Source organism: Hipposideros armiger, unplaced genomic scaffold (assembly GCF_001890085.2).
Source record: "Hipposideros armiger isolate ML-2016 unplaced genomic scaffold, ASM189008v1 scaffold_421, whole genome shotgun sequence".
Lineage (NCBI taxonomy): Eukaryota > Metazoa > Chordata > Mammalia > Chiroptera > Hipposideridae > Hipposideros > Hipposideros armiger.
Window position 1 is genome coordinate 1,396,836 of NW_017731771.1, and position 18,272 is coordinate 1,415,107.

Below are 18,272 nucleotides of genomic sequence, written 5' to 3' on the forward strand. Positions count from 1 at the left end.
ATAAAAACAGCAACTTGTCTGTTCCCCTTCCCCAATTCCCCCAACGCTGTTCCCTCCCCCAACTCCACAACAAAATATTTTTTAAAATATTAAAGCCTCATATAATATTGAATTATTGCAGTAAATGAAAGCCAATTTCCTTCCTGGAAGTCAGTAAGAAATATCAGGGAGACGGTGTGGGAAACACACTTTTTCCCATCTGAGGTGTATGTGCTGCAGCTGCTCTATCGACAGCAAACTTGGGGCTAAAGGTCTCTCTGTGCCTCAGCTTTCTTATCTGGAGGGTGGAAGAATCTTGTTTGAGATTTTCTCACATTCAATACACACATAAAATAAAGAGATTAAAAAAATTTATTAAAGATTATCTAAATTTATTGTTGATTCCTACCAGATTTGAATTAATAAATTTGGGAATGTTAGTGAAACAATGTCTCCCTCTTTTCATTTTTATATTTTTCATAAATTTGTTCCAATACATTGATAGCTTCCACCATGTTGATTATAAATACTATATTTAAAATTAAACAGTATATTTGTATAATTCATTTGTAATTGATGCCTCAAGTCTTTTCTGTATTTAACACCAACAGTCCATTGTTCGGAAATAAATGCTTGTAAATTCAAAAAAAACCCACACACATAAAACAACTCTGAGAATTGAACTCACTTCACATTGAAATAAGACTGTCATTACATGACTCCAGTGAGAAGCTCAGAGAATACTTTCCATTCATTTCTAAATTTTATTCATTCTCTTCTCTAACTTATCTGACACACATCAGGAAGGTTTCCAGCCTCACTCGGCTGCTCTCTCAAGCTACAATGCCTTTTTCTTCCTTCTTCTCCCAGAACTCTTCACCCACATCTCCCTCCAGGATCCCTTTGCCAGCAACCACACTACAAACCTTCTTTTCTGTGCACTAGCATAGCTAAGTCACCACTTGTTACAGGGTATCAGTAGCTTCCAGGACACCCCCTCCTAAGAAAGGCAGCTTCTCCAGGGAAGGAGAACTCTTGCTCCTCTCCTACCTTCAGCTGCAGAGCACAGAATCCTGGACAAGTCAGGAGTTCAACAGTGTGTGACAAATTATTTAAGTCAGTTACAATTGGAACATAAATCTCACTACAGATACAAATCAGAATTTCTCTGCAATGGTAATGGAGAGGTGACAGTGAATGTTTTGAGGCCCTCTAAAGAATAAACTATTTTTAAAACACTTTACTAATATACATTTATTTGTGCACAGCAAAACAATACAGCAATAATCAAACACTGAAATAGCCGAAACTATGTTAGGATGATTCTATTCCTTAAAGGAAGGCCAATAATCAAATCCCAGTCACTGTAAGCTTAATAGTAGCATTCTTTCATATCACAGAATACCACCCATTTTCATATACTTGGTTTTGTTGTATTTCTTCAAAACGAATCCAGATGAGCCTTCCTTCTTCATACTAATATAAAATAATTCTCAGCATGCTGTCATACTCTCCCATCAGTAGCCATAATCATAAATATTGATATCGTACATAAGACACCATGTTGCTTGCTTCAGATTTTTTACTGCAAAGCCACTTATTCCTTATTAACAAAAAATTCCAGACCTTATATTTTTGAAAAGTATCACTATTTGGAGAAATAAATTCTCCTGCATGCTAGAAAGGTTTTAAATATATCTACAACTCTGATATGTCCCTTAAGCTATTTCAGTTAACATGTGATTTACTTTTTGAATCTGTAAAAAACAAATACAGCATGAAAAATGAAAATTCATTCAAATTCTTTTGTTCCAACTGCAAGGTTATCTTTTAAGATCCCTACTATTAAGCTGTAATATAATCAACCAAAATATTGTCAATTCTGACCAAAAACCTCTATGTTGGGGGAGTAGGAATAGGAAGGAAATGCACCCAAATATTAACTAGTTGTAAAGCTTTGGGTGATACTTGCTCCGATTTTCCTACTTAAAATTTTTTGTCTTATAAATGCATATTGGTTTATCTTTGAAAAATATGAGTGTTAAAACATTTAAACATTTTAGTTAGATGTGGTCATATAGCCCTATGAGGGCTCAATGAGTAAATCAGCAACTTATAGTCTACTGGCCAGATCCAACCAGACAGACACTGGACACTCCCTCATCAGCCCAGGCCTGCTCCCAACTAGTCAGTCTTCTCAGTATCAAGTATCCTGGACTCCCCAGAGGGTGGCAGAATTAAGCCTCTGAGCAAAGCCTGGATATATTGCCTGCCAACAGGTTACTTTTCCCTCTTATGCATGAACATTTCATACAATTGTCCTTTATGGTTAAAGCCTTACCACTGCTGGCTCACAGCTTCAATAAACTACACTGACAAACATAAGCATACACAATGCAAACAACTAAAAAAAAATTCAAGCAGCCAAATACACTACTGACAGTTTAGGGTTTGTAGGTATTATTTCAATTGGTCACTAGAATAGAGAGGGACAAAGAAGAGTATTTTATCTTCAGATTCATTCAGTACAAATGACAGAATAGACGGACTGCTACAATCTCTACAAGAAAGGGAAGGGGTTACTTAGTAGACTTAAGGTTCAATGGCAAAGACTAGAAAAATAATCAGACCTAGAAGTCTAAGAAGTCCCAACCCAAACCTTACCATCAAAGGTCAAGCACCTGTTGAAATCCTGCCCCCACCCATTTTGCCTATCCCCTCATTTTAACCCATTAAAAAAATAAAGCTGAAGTTTACTTTTTTCTCTATACTTTTTCACAAGCTTTGGATGTTAAGAATTAATAATGTTTCATTAACTTACAAATTTCTAACACTTATGCATTAATGAAAACTGCTCTATCTATGTTGCACATTAATGGACAACGTGGCAGGGTGTGTGGTTTTCATTGAATTCTTAATCGAGGCCTTAGTCGAAAAGTGTAGTATGTTTATTAGAGGCAGAACCAAAAAGATTCTCTGAATTATTATCACTATATTGTGTTAAAACTTTAAACTTTGATTTACACTTTAATTCTTGGTTCTAAGTTTGAGTCAAATATGGTGGACTGACCACAAATTTATTTCATCTGTCTCCCTTCCTTTCAGAGATATCTAATCAGAATTAAAGGCATAAGATAAAGGTTATACACAATACAGGATAAACAGCAGATGATTTTTAATGTCTGCAAGCTGAAGATTAGATAAAGGAGTGGTAACTGACATGGCAGAACAAAGAAAGCACAACCTTGGTGCCAACAAAAAGTGGCTGGGAAGCAACAAGAGAGCCAGTTTGTCTTACAGACCCCATGGCAGACTCAGAATTCAGAGACTCGGCCCCCAAATCCTTTCATTGAGGCCTGTTGGTTAGCAAAAGTTCCGCTCATTCCTGGTGCTTTCAGTTAGGTCTTCAGAGACATACAGGGACCACTACACATCTGGGAGGGAAGTCAACAAGTAAGACAGATCAACACAGGAAGAATTAATGGGAGTGATAAAATTCAAGAGCAAATGAAAAGCTAAAAAAAAATCCTCGGAAATACAAGAAATTGCACTGATGAAAGAACCAAATGCTATATAAAAACAAAAAAGAATGCCAGAATATGAGAACTCTGTAAATTAAAAAGAAGATAGATAAAACAAAGTATTCAATTAGAAAGTTTGGAGCATAAAATCAAGGAAATCTCCAGGAAGTGGAACAAAAAGAAAAATAAGAATTCCAACATCTGAACAATAGGAACAATAGGAATACTAGGAAAAGGGAGAAACAGAGCAAGTATAAAACAAAAATATTCATTGACAGGAGAGAAGACCTGCAGACTTAATGGCCCCAATACAATGAAAAGGTCCATACCAAACCAGAGTATGAAATTCTAGAATCCCAGAGATACAGAAGGCACTAAAAGCTTCCAGTGAAGGAAGAGATGGGGGGGGGTGAATGACTAAAATTGGTAATGTCCAATGTATCACACAATATCAACAGATTTAAGAGAGATACTATCAATGAAAAAACAGTAGAAATGTCTTTAGAACTACAAAAATTAGTTTCAGCCTAGGATTCTATACTCTATACAACAGGAGGCATTTCAGAGAGGCTAGATCTCGAGAAACTTCTGCCCATTTACCCTTTCCCAGGGAAATGTGCTCCAGTAAAACAAGGGAGTGTAACAGGACACAGGGAAGCATAGCATCCAGGACACAGGAGGTCCAACAAAGAGAGCAGTGATGTGAGATCCCAGGTGACTTCAAAGAGATATGCCAGGAAAACAGGCACAGAGCAAGCCTAGTGAAAACCAGTCTCTACTGGAGTAGGAGAACAAACTGTGGGGAATGTAGTTTCCAAGAAAAAAATGAAACAGATGTGTTTAGAAGACTGAAAACATTTTTGAAAGGCATGTGACAAATGTTACAACATTTTCGAGAAAAAGTAACTGTTAGAGAACAGGCAAGTCAGGAAATCAATTCCACACACACAAAAATGAAGAATTGCTAGCTATTTGGTTAATGAGCATAAATGTAGTATTTCTGTCTGATAGTCACCTTTCTTTGTTATATTACTAGATAGTCTGGTTTTTGAAAGCTGTGAGCCCAGGCTACTTACTGCATACGAGGTCAGACTATTAAGTTCGCGCACTCCCTAGAAAAAGTGCTGCATATCTCATTGCTGAATATCATTATGGTCACCTTCGAAGTACTCCCCTTGGGAGTACTGACACCAGCACCTAGTCCACCCTTCAAAGCCATTTTGGAACTCTTTTTCTGGAATGGCCATCACAGCTGTAGTCTTATTACCCTTGATGTCCTGAATGTCATCAAACGGTCTTCCTTTCAATATTTCCTTTATCTTTGGGTAAAAAAAAAGAAGTCATTGGGGCCAGATCAGCTGAGTGGGGAGGGTGTTCCAATACAGTTATTTGTTTACTGGCTAAAAACTCCCACACAGACAGTGCCGTGTGAGCTGGTGCATTGTCGTGATGCAAGAGCCATGAATCGTTGGCAAAAAGTTCAGTTCATCTAACTTTTTCCCACAGCCTTTTCAGCACTTCCAAATAGTAAACTTGGTTAACTTTTTGTCCAGTTGGTACAAATTCAGTGAATAATCCCTCTAATATCAAAAAAGGTTAGCAACATCATTGAAACAAGCTCGTAAATTTAATTGTCACACCTCAAATGGCTGTATGAGATTATGTTCGCTAGAAAAAGAGGGATTGGATTATCTTAGACAAGTGCAAAAGTGCTCAGATTTCAGTCATATTTCATCAAAAGAATGAAGGGTGTACATGTAGGAGTTACAGCCAGAGAAGTATATGGCCCAGCAGTGAACACTATTTACTTGGTCAGTATAAGGTAAACATTGATTTTGATTTAATAAAAACCATAATACATGTTGAGGGAAAGAGGGAGGGAAATAAGTCCATGGTGGATGGAAGAAGCTAAGCTATCACCTGCTGTGACAGGAAGTCAATAGTGCTAAAAGTTACCTTAGCTATTATACTTTTGATAAAAAGTAAGATTGAACAACTAAGGCAGATCTCATACCACAGCCCTGTGATTAAAATTTAACTTCAATGTCAGAATCCTTAACAAATGGGCATTACCAAGCCAAAGGCTTTTCTGAATATGTACATTTGGTAATCAGGAAAACAAAAGGTTCAGAAAATCTACAAAAGGAGGTGCATGCTTATGGTATTGGGTCCTTATATTTTTTAGGAATCATGTGATAAAGTGAACGAGCATCTTAAAATGCTTAACCATAGAGTTGGGAGGACTATGGGTGGAGCTGGGCCACTTGTTAACTCTGTAATCCTAGCTTCCCGTTTATTCTTATGGTAATTTCTGGCAGTGGGATCATAATAAAGGGATTAGCCATCTTGAAACCAGGGTCTTCTGCCTCCATGTGAGTTGCCTGTAGGAGCTCCATGTAGGAGGTATGCTTTCCTCACTGCGGTGGTGGTCTTGCTTGTTTTTCTTTTCCCGAATAAACCGTTTCTTTCTTTGTTTGCTTTTTAGCTGAGCCATCCTGTCATCTGTTGGCAGCTTAGCGGCAGCTCAGCTTGGGCTGGGAATCGAACTGGCGACCCTGTTGCTCAAAGCTCGCACTCTTGAGCGAGCTCTTAACCAACTGAGCCACTCGACCGGCCAATAAACTGTTTCTTTTGTGGATTACTTGGAGAGTTTTTGCCAGTTCAACACAAGGCAGACATACTTTAAATTCAAACTACTCATTGCTTATTTAACTTTCCAACTGCTTACATGGTTTAAATGCTTGCTCTTATTTTCTTGCACTAAGAATAAAAAAAAATTAACTGAACAATTCTGATACAAATGCCATTGAAAAATAAAAGTTGTGGCTAATTATCTGACAGATTACCAACATACACAAGGAGACAAAATTCCGTTTTTCATTTCTTTATAATTTCAAAAATATTTATCATTTAAATCACCTTGATGATTTATGGCAAGATGAACCCCATAAAGTAAAATGTAAAAACTTAGTTTTCTTTGTTGAACTAACAAATATTCTATACTGGGTCCAAATGAAAAATGCTCCATGTGCAAAAGAAAAGGGGAAAGCAAATGATGCCAGGGGAGAAACTTAGCTGAGAAAATGATTTACCTCTTGCTCATCTGAGGAACCTCACAGTCTCTAATTTGCTTTTTTTCATTACATAGTGTGACTACTTCCACAGTTAACAGAGCTATGTTCACTGTGGTGAGTTGCCTGTCATTTGTATGTACTGTATGTATTGTACCCACTAAGAGAGAAAGAGGGTGCTGACCAAGAAATTATCGATAGAAGCAGCTTATTTCAGAAAGACATTGATTTCAACATATTGATTTTGTACATTCCAATTCAACAGAAATGTCAGCAGTTTCTGGACCAGCTGCTGGGCTCCTGTTTACTTAAGGCTTCCTGCATTTACTGAGCTGCTCTCTCATCCCTATACAATACCCTGTATTAGTTTTATGGCCTGTAAGCAAACATTTAGATCCTCACAGCTACCATACACTAATGATGTTATCTCTTTGTTCATACCTATCCCGTCCCCGGCCTCCAGTCAGGTCATTTCTACCTGGTGGCCTTGAGCTGGCCTGCCTCACCACAGGGCACACAGCAGCTCCTGTGTCCCCCAGTCTACTGCTCCCTTGAGCCTTGCTTCTGCTCTCCTAGCCTTGGGCAATCCTCTTGACTCTTGTTTCCAGTCCACTTCTGCAGCTGCCTATACTTGGTTCTCAGTCTTGCCTTGTTTTAATCCTGAATCCATGTTTTAGCCACTGTGACTATTATGTGACATTTCATAAAGTGAAGTCCAACTTCTTTTACATATTTCTAAACAGTACTTTGCTCAGTTTCTTGAACTTTTAGGAACATTTCTGGGTTGCAATTACCTCCATTTCATTTCAGATTATGCAGTGTTACTGTTTAACCGAGGGGTCGGCAAACTTTTGAGAAGGAAGAGTCAAACCTGTCCCTCAAAGTTTTGCGAGACCTATAAAACAAATGAAATCACCATTATGTGAATAATATCCTTTAAAAATTTTACAAATGAAACTATGGTAGTTTTAGTTTCAGTTTTACTTCAGAGCCACATGTACATACCCAAAGAGCCACATGTGCCTTGCGAGCCGCAGTTTACCAACCCCTGGTTTGACCCTAAAGCTTAATTCTTTTAACACACTGAAAATGGGGGAGAGAAAAAAGGTAGTATTCCCAAAGCTGCTATTCATATCTTGTATAATTTTATAAGTTGTATTCCTATTAAAAGATACATTCCTATGCTACCTAACTCGAAACACTGTGAGGATCCAATGAAATATAGGGGTGCTCTATATACTATATACCAAGCACAATGAGTAACAAAACACAGAATTCCAAAATAAGCTCAAAAGCAAGACGGGAACATTAAGCATTTCATTGGACAGTGTATGAAATGTCCCCTCATTACCGACACCCAAATATCATCTTAAGCAAGTATGTGCTTTGTCTACCCACGAAAGGGAAGCTTAATGTCTAAAAATTAGCAACACTTTCTCCTGGTGGTTTGTTGTTGTTGTTTTGTTTTGTTTTTTTAATAAGCCAATAAACATTACCCTGCTTCTGTCATGTAGAAACCTGTATGTCCTTTCCTGGCCTTGTTCATGTAACTTATCCTGGAGGTCACCCCATAGCAGTAAAGAGAGACCTTATTCTTTTGTACAGCTCCACAGTTCTCCGCTGCGTGGACGTACTAGGTTATTTTACCAGTCCCTTACTGGACATGAGTTATTTCCAATGGTTTTCTTTTGAAAATAATGCAAGTAAATCTTTGTGAATATGTGGTTTCATATATTTGTGGGGTATGTCTTCAGGATAAATTCCTCAAAATAGGATTTCTTGCTTAATACATCTGCATTCCTGTGAAATTATGCCAATGTCCCTTCATAGGGTTGAACCATTTGGCATTTTGATCCACAGTGTACAGGGGTAAGGGTTTCTTCACAGCCTTGCCAAAGAATGCAGTGTCAAGTTTACGCATTTTCTCCCAATAGGAGAGAAACCACAATATACTTTTATTTTGCATTTCTCTTACGTATGAAGACATGTTTAGATGTAATCTGCATTTCTTTTATTGTGACTTGTCCATTCATATCTTTGTTACTTCTTCTATATTCACTTAATTGCACTGTCAACCTATTTTAGGCCTTCCTTTTTTTTTTTTTTTTTAGCCACTGTTGGCTCTCACCTGAACTACTGCACCAGCCTTCTACCTGGTCTCCCTGCTTCCACCCTCACCTGCATGACAGTCTATTCTCACACAGTAGCTTCTCTCTCCCTCTCTCTCTCTCTCTCTCTCTCTCTCTCTCTCTCTCCCCCTCTTCCCCCCCCTTTCCTTCCTTCCTTCCAGAATTAACATCATTTACCTGCATATGATCCTACAATGGTCTCCCATTACAACTAGACTACATTCATATTTTTGACAAGGCCCACTAGGCATAAAGGTCTTAACCCACTACATTCCTCCTGGCATGCCTTTCACTCTGCTACAGCCATCCCCGTATCATTCCATCCTTTGCCGGCACCAGTGTATTCCCATCTTAGGAACTCTGCATGGAAGCCACTTCTCTCACATGCTCACATGTTTCCCTCTCATTGTTAGGACTGCTCAGTGTCACAAAAAGAGAGCAGCTGTCACCAGCCATATAAACTGCCTTCCTCGCCAGTCCATGACCCGCTGTGACTTTCCTGGCACATCACCACCTGACTTTTTGGATGGTTCACGTGTTGTCTGCCCCCAGTATCCTCTAGAATGTAAAAACCTGAGTTAGGGTAGAGGCTTTCTCTTGTACACCACTGTTTGTCATGCATGTGGAATGGTGCCCACTAAACATGTTTCAGTGGACCCCCAAACCAGTTAAGTTTCTCCCCATTTTCCCATACCTACCAAGATTTCAGTAAATGCTGTCTTTTGACTTGTCTATTTGAGCATTACTTTCTGCTTATTCAAAATTAAAGACACGAAACAGACTACCGAGAACCATAAAAACCTAAGAGAGGAGTCCTAGTGTCCTGGGAAAAACCAAAGGTAATTTTAATTTGGGATAAGAACATTTAATGTTAAAATACCTTAACTACAAAATAACATTCTAATTAGCTTATAAGAAAGGATTCCGTCTGATCTACAGGGAGGTACAATGCATTTGTTTTCATCTGTGTCACCAGAATAAAGCATTAGAATGGGATTGTGTATGGTGTCACTTTAAAAGATGCCCAACCATAAAGGGTGGGTAAATGAATGATGTTCCAACCATGTTCCAGTACACTAAACAGTTATTAAAGGCATGCTGTAGGGTTCCAGGCTGGTGCATAGAGACACAGCCTGGAGAACTCTCTAGTTGTCAAGCACAGTTCCAGGAGCTTTGTATCATTACTTCTCTTTAAAACAAAAAGGTATAAAGCAGTACATAAAGAGTGACCTCATATTTGTAAAATAAACAAAATGTGTTTATATGCATACAAAAGATTCAGGGAGAGTCAATACCAAATATTAATAATAGTTCTGGAAGTTCTGAGCATAAGTAAATGACTTTCCTGTATTTTCTAAATATTTTACATCAAATGTTTATTGTTACCAAAAAAAGCAAAAGCAAAAAAAGGCAGAGGGCTTAAAACAGCTACAGGAAAGAGGAAAGATCTGTTGCTAAGAAGGTTTTCCACATAATATTACCAATTCCTTCTTTTCTCACTCTGGGGGAAGGGGGAGGATGGGGGTCACTTGACAGAGCACCTTTAGCCAGCAAATGAGCAAAACTCATGAGGTCAGAACATAAAAGGCTGTATGAAAAGTTGATGAATATAATAATATTGGATCACAGGACCTTAGTCTTTTTTTGTTACTGATACTAACATCAGTTATAGCTGATATACTGTTAGATAAAGGCAAGGTAGTAGAAAAGTTCTATAAGTCTATCTGAAATCTACACTAGATTCTTGGGAATATCTCTAAAATGGATTGAAGATATCACATTCTTCTGTTTCAGAAGAACAAGGCAGAGCATCATTCATGGATGATTTTGTGTCAATAACCAAAATAATTCAATTCTCCATTGTAGAAAAGCCAGTGTTTCATGTGCAAGTAGGTCTTTCTTAGTTTGCAGAGAAACCTCAATAAAATTGTCTGAAATACACTAAAAGCAAACTTCCAGTGTGCTTGTACTTTATTTTTTTATTTGTTTATTTAAAATATTTTATTGGGGAATTGGGGGAGGGGAACAGTGTTGGGGAATTGGGAAGGGGAACAGCCAAGTTGCTGTCCTTTTGTTCTTCAGTCTAGTTGTGGAGGACACCACTTTGCTGGTCCATGTTGGTATTATGTCATTGAACTCTTCCCTGCTGAGGCAGTCGGTCAACGGCCATTGGACGGCCACTCACGGCAGCTCATGGTAGCTCACAGCAGCCTACTGCAGCCTACGCCATTGCTGGCCACTTACAGCAGTCCAGCTCCAGGTCGAGCTGTTGTTCACAATATTAGCTGTAGAAGGCGCAGCTTTACTGGCACATGTGGAAAGCGAACCAGCAGCCCTGTTGTTCAGAGCTCGTGCTCAAAACAACAGCCACTCAGCCAGCCCTGCTGGTAATTTATAGTTGGTGTTCTTATCTTGTTTCTATGGAAACTAGTAATAGGCAAATGCTGAAATTGAGGTTTCTCTTATCACTTTATTGAATGCCATAAAAAAATTCGAAAGACAAATTGAAATGAAATTTTAACTATCATATAAAACATAAAAAGGTAAATTCTGTTCTCCCAACCTCTATTGTTTTCAACTTTTCTGATTCACATTCCTTCTCATAGTCCTCTACTTAATCCTTCTTCCCTTACCTGCCCTCTTACCAGCTTCTCCTAAAGACCCTGTGTCCAAGGCAGTCTGGGCTTCAAATTGAGGACACCAGAAGAAACTCTTTACAAAAATATGTCAACTTGTTTACCTGGTAAATGAATGCCATTTCGTAACATCTACTTTCACTCTCATCCATGGTAATAAGTTTATAGATATAGAGCAGAGAGGTAAATGTTGCTTCTGAGTTCTGTACAATCACTTTGAATGGAATTAATACTGGAGTAAGTTAAGATAGGCCCATTTCATGGATAAATGATAAAACATAAGATGCATTCTGAAGAGTTTTGTCAGCACCCCCAGAACTGAATGTGGCTTGTCTATCATGTCTATGTCAGCCTCTTCTGCCAGCTGCATTACACAGTCATTTCTAATCTCTAAGTCTCCATTTCTTCACCGGCAATAGAGGGAAGACTATACACTGGCCTTATTTGTACTTAGAAGGGCCAACTGAGATATACTGAAAATGTGTTGTCAATCTTAAAAGAATTATATCAAGGTCCTATTTTGGTCGGTCATCCAACGCTACCCATCTACTAACCAGTATGTAAAATCACTCAGGGGCTTTATTTACAGCGTCAAGTGGAGCACAAGTTTTCACAAATACTTATTTCCTTTGTGTTTCCAGGTACAATTACTTTGCATTTAAAGGTACAATTAATCAATTCCCATAAACTGTTCATTTTTACAAAATATTTTAATATGCTGAAAAGGGAGTACTTCCCAGTTACAAAGCCATGTCCATCATCATGGTGAATCCACAGACTTAATTATTCTAACTTTTAAAGAAAGTAAGAACTCAACTAAAGTTTAAATAGAAGTTTAAATAATGTTTAAAGAGCTACAAGACATTTCCTGTATGAGATAATGAAATAATCACTGGCATTGAAATGACACAAATGGAACAATGGGACTGTAACAGCTTTATGACACAACGTTTCCTACTTCAGAGGACACAGTATTCACTAGCCCCATAGTTACCCGGAATTATCTGAAATCAAACATTTCCTCTCTTCTCCCTCCACCCCGCACCCCAACCATTTACCTCAACAATCATAAAGGAGAACAGGCTCTATTAGAAGGAGGGGAAGCCATGGAGGCAAACACTCTAGTGCAGAAATCTGCCATCTTAACTCCCAAATCTTCACATTACAAATTAAACTCTAAATGTATGGTTTCTTCTCTTTTAAAACTTTTGACCAAGTCTCATGAGCCACACCTCTCCTTCAGAACAGGCAACGTGAAAGTGAAATTATTAAGTCACTGAAGTAAGACTCAGGACATATTTGTGGCAAAGTGGGACTTTTCAAGGAAGCAGAGTCCTTGGGTTCTCCTTTGGGAAAAAACTATCCTCCGCGGCTCTGGCAGTAACAGGTCACATCGTTCAGTTATTTTAAGTTCCCTCTCCCACCGTCTTTTTNTCTCACCTGAACTACTGCACCAGCCTTCTACCTGGTCTCCCTGCTTCCACCCTCACCTGCATGACAGTCTATTCTCACACAGTAGCTTCTCTCTCTCTCTCTCTCTCTCTCTCTCTCTCTCTCTCTCTCTCTCTCTCTCTCTCTCTCTCTTCCCCCCCCTTTCCTTCCTTCCTTCCAGAATTAACATCATTTACCTGCATATGATCCTACAATGGTCTCCCATTACAACTAGACTACATTCATATTTTTGACAAGGCCCACTAGGCATAAAGGTCTTAACCCACTACATTCCTCCTGGCATGCCTTTCACTCTGCTACAGCCATCCCCGTATCATTCCATCCTTTGCCGGCACCAGTGTATTCCCATCTTAGGAACTCTGCATGGAAGCCACTTCTCTCACATGCTCACATGTTTCCCTCTCATTGTTAGGACTGCTCAGTGTCACAAAAAGAGAGCAGCTGTCACCAGCCATATAAACTGCCTTCCTCGCCAGTCCATGACCCGCTGTGACTTTCCTGGCACATCACCACCTGACTTTTTGGATGGTTCACGTGTTGTCTGCCCCCAGTATCCTCTAGAATGTAAAAACCTGAGTTAGGGTAGAGGCTTTCTCTTGTACACCACTGTTTGTCATGCATGTGGAATGGTGCCCACTAAACATGTTTCAGTGGACCCCCAAACCAGTTAAGTTTCTCCCCATTTTCCCATACCTACCAAGATTTCAGTAAATGCTGTCTTTTGACTTGTCTATTTGAGCATTACTTTCTGCTTATTCAAAATTAAAGACACGAAACAGACTACCGAGAACCATAAAAACCTAAGAGAGGAGTCCTAGTGTCCTGGGAAAAACCAAAGGTAATTTTAATTTGGGATAAGAACATTTAATGTTAAAATACCTTAACTACAAAATAACATTCTAATTAGCTTATAAGAAAGGATTCCGTCTGATCTACAGGGAGGTACAATGCATTTGTTTTCATCTGTGTCACCAGAATAAAGCATTAGAATGGGATTGTGTATGGTGTCACTTTAAAAGATGCCCAACCATAAAGGGTGGGTAAATGAATGATGTTCCAACCATGTTCCAGTACACTAAACAGTTATTAAAGGCATGCTGTAGGGTTCCAGGCTGGTGCATAGAGACACAGCCTGGAGAACTCTCTAGTTGTCAAGCACAGTTCCAGGAGCTTTGTATCATTACTTCTCTTTAAAACAAAAAGGTATAAAGCAGTACATAAAGAGTGACCTCATATTTGTAAAATAAACAAAATGTGTTTATATGCATACAAAAGATTCAGGGAGAGTCAATACCAAATATTAATAATAGTTCTGGAAGTTCTGAGCATAAGTAAATGACTTTCCTGTATTTTCTAAATATTTTACATCAAATGTTTATTGTTACCAAAAAAAGCAAAAGCAAAAAAAGGCAGAGGGCTTAAAACAGCTACAGGAAAGAGGAAAGATCTGTTGCTAAGAAGGTTTTCCACATAATATTACCAATTCCTTCTTTTCTCACTCTGGGGGAAGGGGGAGGATGGGGGTCACTTGACAGAGCACCTTTAGCCAGCAAATGAGCAAAACTCATGAGGTCAGAACATAAAAGGCTGTATGAAAAGTTGATGAATATAATAATATTGGATCACAGGACCTTAGTCTTTTTTTGTTACTGATACTAACATCAGTTATAGCTGATATACTGTTAGATAAAGGCAAGGTAGTAGAAAAGTTCTATAAGTCTATCTGAAATCTACACTAGATTCTTGGGAATATCTCTAAAATGGATTGAAGATATCACATTCTTCTGTTTCAGAAGAACAAGGCAGAGCATCATTCATGGATGATTTTGTGTCAATAACCAAAATAATTCAATTCTCCATTGTAGAAAAGCCAGTGTTTCATGTGCAAGTAGGTCTTTCTTAGTTTGCAGAGAAACCTCAATAAAATTGTCTGAAATACACTAAAAGCAAACTTCCAGTGTGCTTGTACTTTATTTTTTTATTTGTTTATTTAAAATATTTTATTGGGGAATTGGGGGAGGGGAACAGTGTTGGGGAATTGGGAAGGGGAACAGCCAAGTTGCTGTCCTTTTGTTCTTCAGTCTAGTTGTGGAGGACACCACTTTGCTGGTCCATGTTGGTATTATGTCATTGAACTCTTCCCTGCTGAGGCAGTCGGTCAACGGCCATTGGACGGCCACTCACGGCAGCTCATGGTAGCTCACAGCAGCCTACTGCAGCCTACGCCATTGCTGGCCACTTACAGCAGTCCAGCTCCAGGTCGAGCTGTTGTTCACAATATTAGCTGTAGAAGGCGCAGCTTTACTGGCACATGTGGAAAGCGAACCAGCAGCCCTGTTGTTCAGAGCTCGTGCTCAAAACAACAGCCACTCAGCCAGCCCTGCTGGTAATTTATAGTTGGTGTTCTTATCTTGTTTCTATGGAAACTAGTAATAGGCAAATGCTGAAATTGAGGTTTCTCTTATCACTTTATTGAATGCCATAAAAAAATTCGAAAGACAAATTGAAATGAAATTTTAACTATCATATAAAACATAAAAAGGTAAATTCTGTTCTCCCAACCTCTATTGTTTTCAACTTTTCTGATTCACATTCCTTCTCATAGTCCTCTACTTAATCCTTCTTCCCTTACCTGCCCTCTTACCAGCTTCTCCTAAAGACCCTGTGTCCAAGGCAGTCTGGGCTTCAAATTGAGGACACCAGAAGAAACTCTTTACAAAAATATGTCAACTTGTTTACCTGGTAAATGAATGCCATTTCGTAACATCTACTTTCACTCTCATCCATGGTAATAAGTTTATAGATATAGAGCAGAGAGGTAAATGTTGCTTCTGAGTTCTGTACAATCACTTTGAATGGAATTAATACTGGAGTAAGTTAAGATAGGCCCATTTCATGGATAAATGATAAAACATAAGATGCATTCTGAAGAGTTTTGTCAGCACCCCCAGAACTGAATGTGGCTTGTCTATCATGTCTATGTCAGCCTCTTCTGCCAGCTGCATTACACAGTCATTTCTAATCTCTAAGTCTCCATTTCTTCACCGGCAATAGAGGGAAGACTATACACTGGCCTTATTTGTACTTAGAAGGGCCAACTGAGATATACTGAAAATGTGTTGTCAATCTTAAAAGAATTATATCAAGGTCCTATTTTGGTCGGTCATCCAACGCTACCCATCTACTAACCAGTATGTAAAATCACTCAGGGGCTTTATTTACAGCGTCAAGTGGAGCACAAGTTTTCACAAATACTTATTTCCTTTGTGTTTCCAGGTACAATTACTTTGCATTTAAAGGTACAATTAATCAATTCCCATAAACTGTTCATTTTTACAAAATATTTTAATATGCTGAAAAGGGAGTACTTCCCAGTTACAAAGCCATGTCCATCATCATGGTGAATCCACAGACTTAATTATTCTAACTTTTAAAGAAAGTAAGAACTCAACTAAAGTTTAAATAGAAGTTTAAATAATGTTTAAAGAGCTACAAGACATTTCCTGTATGAGATAATGAAATAATCACTGGCATTGAAATGACACAAATGGAACAATGGGACTGTAACAGCTTTATGACACAACGTTTCCTACTTCAGAGGACACAGTATTCACTAGCCCCATAGTTACCCGGAATTATCTGAAATCAAACATTTCCTCTCTTCTCCCTCCACCCCGCACCCCAACCATTTACCTCAACAATCATAAAGGAGAACAGGCTCTATTAGAAGGAGGGGAAGCCATGGAGGCAAACACTCTAGTGCAGAAATCTGCCATCTTAACTCCCAAATCTTCACATTACAAATTAAACTCTAAATGTATGGTTTCTTCTCTTTTAAAACTTTTGACCAAGTCTCATGAGCCACACCTCTCCTTCAGAACAGGCAACGTGAAAGTGAAATTATTAAGTCACTGAAGTAAGACTCAGGACATATTTGTGGCAAAGTGGGACTTTTCAAGGAAGCAGAGTCCTTGGGTTCTCCTTTGGGAAAAAACTATCCTCCGCGGCTCTGGCAGTAACAGGTCACATCGTTCAGTTATTTTAAGTTCCCTCTCCCACCGTCTTTTTCCCTTCGGTGTTCAAATTATACTTGGAAGGTATAACGCGGCTTCTATCCAGGCAACTGAAAATAGCCCACGGAAGGACACCATTGGACTCTCCTACGTCATCAATCTCTAGTTTGAATTCCCATAACAAACCCTAAAATATTTAGGGTTGAATGGTTCCGCTGAACAATTAACAACCTTAAAGGGTAGGAGCAAGGGTTTTACCCGAATAGGTCAGCACAGGGAGATGGGGGTGCGTACTCCAAAGTTGGGGTATTCAAGTTTTCCTTGACAAAAGGGAGAGAATACACCCCAAAGTCTTTAAAAAGTCCCACGAAACGTTCCGCAAAGCCATAAACAGCAAGGGCCGAGGGCTGTCGGGTCTCAGGCTGGGGTGGGGGTGGGGGTGGGAATACGGGAAAGAACTGGGCGTTCGGGTAGTGAGGAGGGAACGAACCCTGCGGACCCGAAGGGGTTGAAGAACGGGAGGAGACGCCAGGCACAGCCAGCCTTCGTCACCGGTGCCCAGCTCCGGGACAGCCGGCTCCAGGTAGGAAGGAGCCTGAGGCGGCGGCTCCCTCCCGGGAACCCTGGGGGCGGCCGCAGCCAGAGGTCCGCCGGAGCGCGGACGGCGCCCGCCGCCTCCTCACCTTCGGGCATCTCCCGGTCGCTCCTGTGCCGCACGTGGTGGCCATCGCCCGTTCCCAACTCCAACTCCGCGGGCTCCAGGGCGGCAGGCGACGGCGCAGCTGCCGCGGACCTGGAACTCGTAGTCCGGCTCCGCCGACCCCGAGCGCCGGCCCTGCTTGGGGAGGGCATTAGCGCAGAGGTACCAGGTCAGGGCGCTCCGCATGGGGCGCTTCCACTCCTCGCGCCCTCGGCGCCATCGCTCGCCCCCGGGCTCCGCCGCGCTCCGCAGTCCCCCCTCCTCCAACAAAGGCGCATCCGGCACGGGCAGCCCGGGGCTATCTATGCCCGGACGGCCCCGTCCGCCGGGCCGCCTGCCCCGGGCAGGGACCCGGGACCGGCCTTACGCCCGTAGCACGCCGCTACCGCCTCCCACCAGCTGACTGGTCTGAGGGCGGAGACCGGCTTATTTCCAAGGGGTGAGGACCCCACACGCGCGGACAACTGCACCCACAGCGGGATCACAGCACAGCCGGAGCTCCGCCGCGCTCCGCAGCAGCCTCTGCATTGACAGCCGTTCTCCCAACCGGCACCTGCCAACCAGAACCCGGCCTCGAGGGACCAATCACGCCCAGAGTTCCCTCCACAGGCCCCGCCCCACCCCGCCCCAGAGCGGCGCGTTCCAGACTCTGGTCCCGATTCCCCGAGCGCGACCCAGAGCTCTGGGATCAGAAGGGAAGCGCCGCGGGCGTTTGTTAACGCGAGCTGGCGTCGGTCAGTGGGCTCCATACAAAGTTCGGTTAGTAAAGAG

At 40.7% G+C, this 18,272-nt stretch overlaps 1 protein-coding gene across 1 annotated transcript in view; it reads right to left on the reverse strand.

Moving 5' to 3' along the window:
- LOC109394384 (cyclin-Y-like protein 1) overlaps nucleotides 1–18,011 on the reverse strand; it is a 43,171-nt gene extending 25,160 nt beyond the window's left edge. Inside the window, exon 1 of the mRNA XM_019664399.1 lies at nucleotides 17,485–18,011. Coding sequence (XP_019519944.1) covers nucleotides 17,485–17,687 — 203 coding nt within the window. The 5' untranslated portion in view covers nucleotides 17,688–18,011. The remainder of the gene's footprint in view (nucleotides 1–17,484) is intronic.
- Nucleotides 18,012–18,272: the final 261 nt, after the last annotated feature.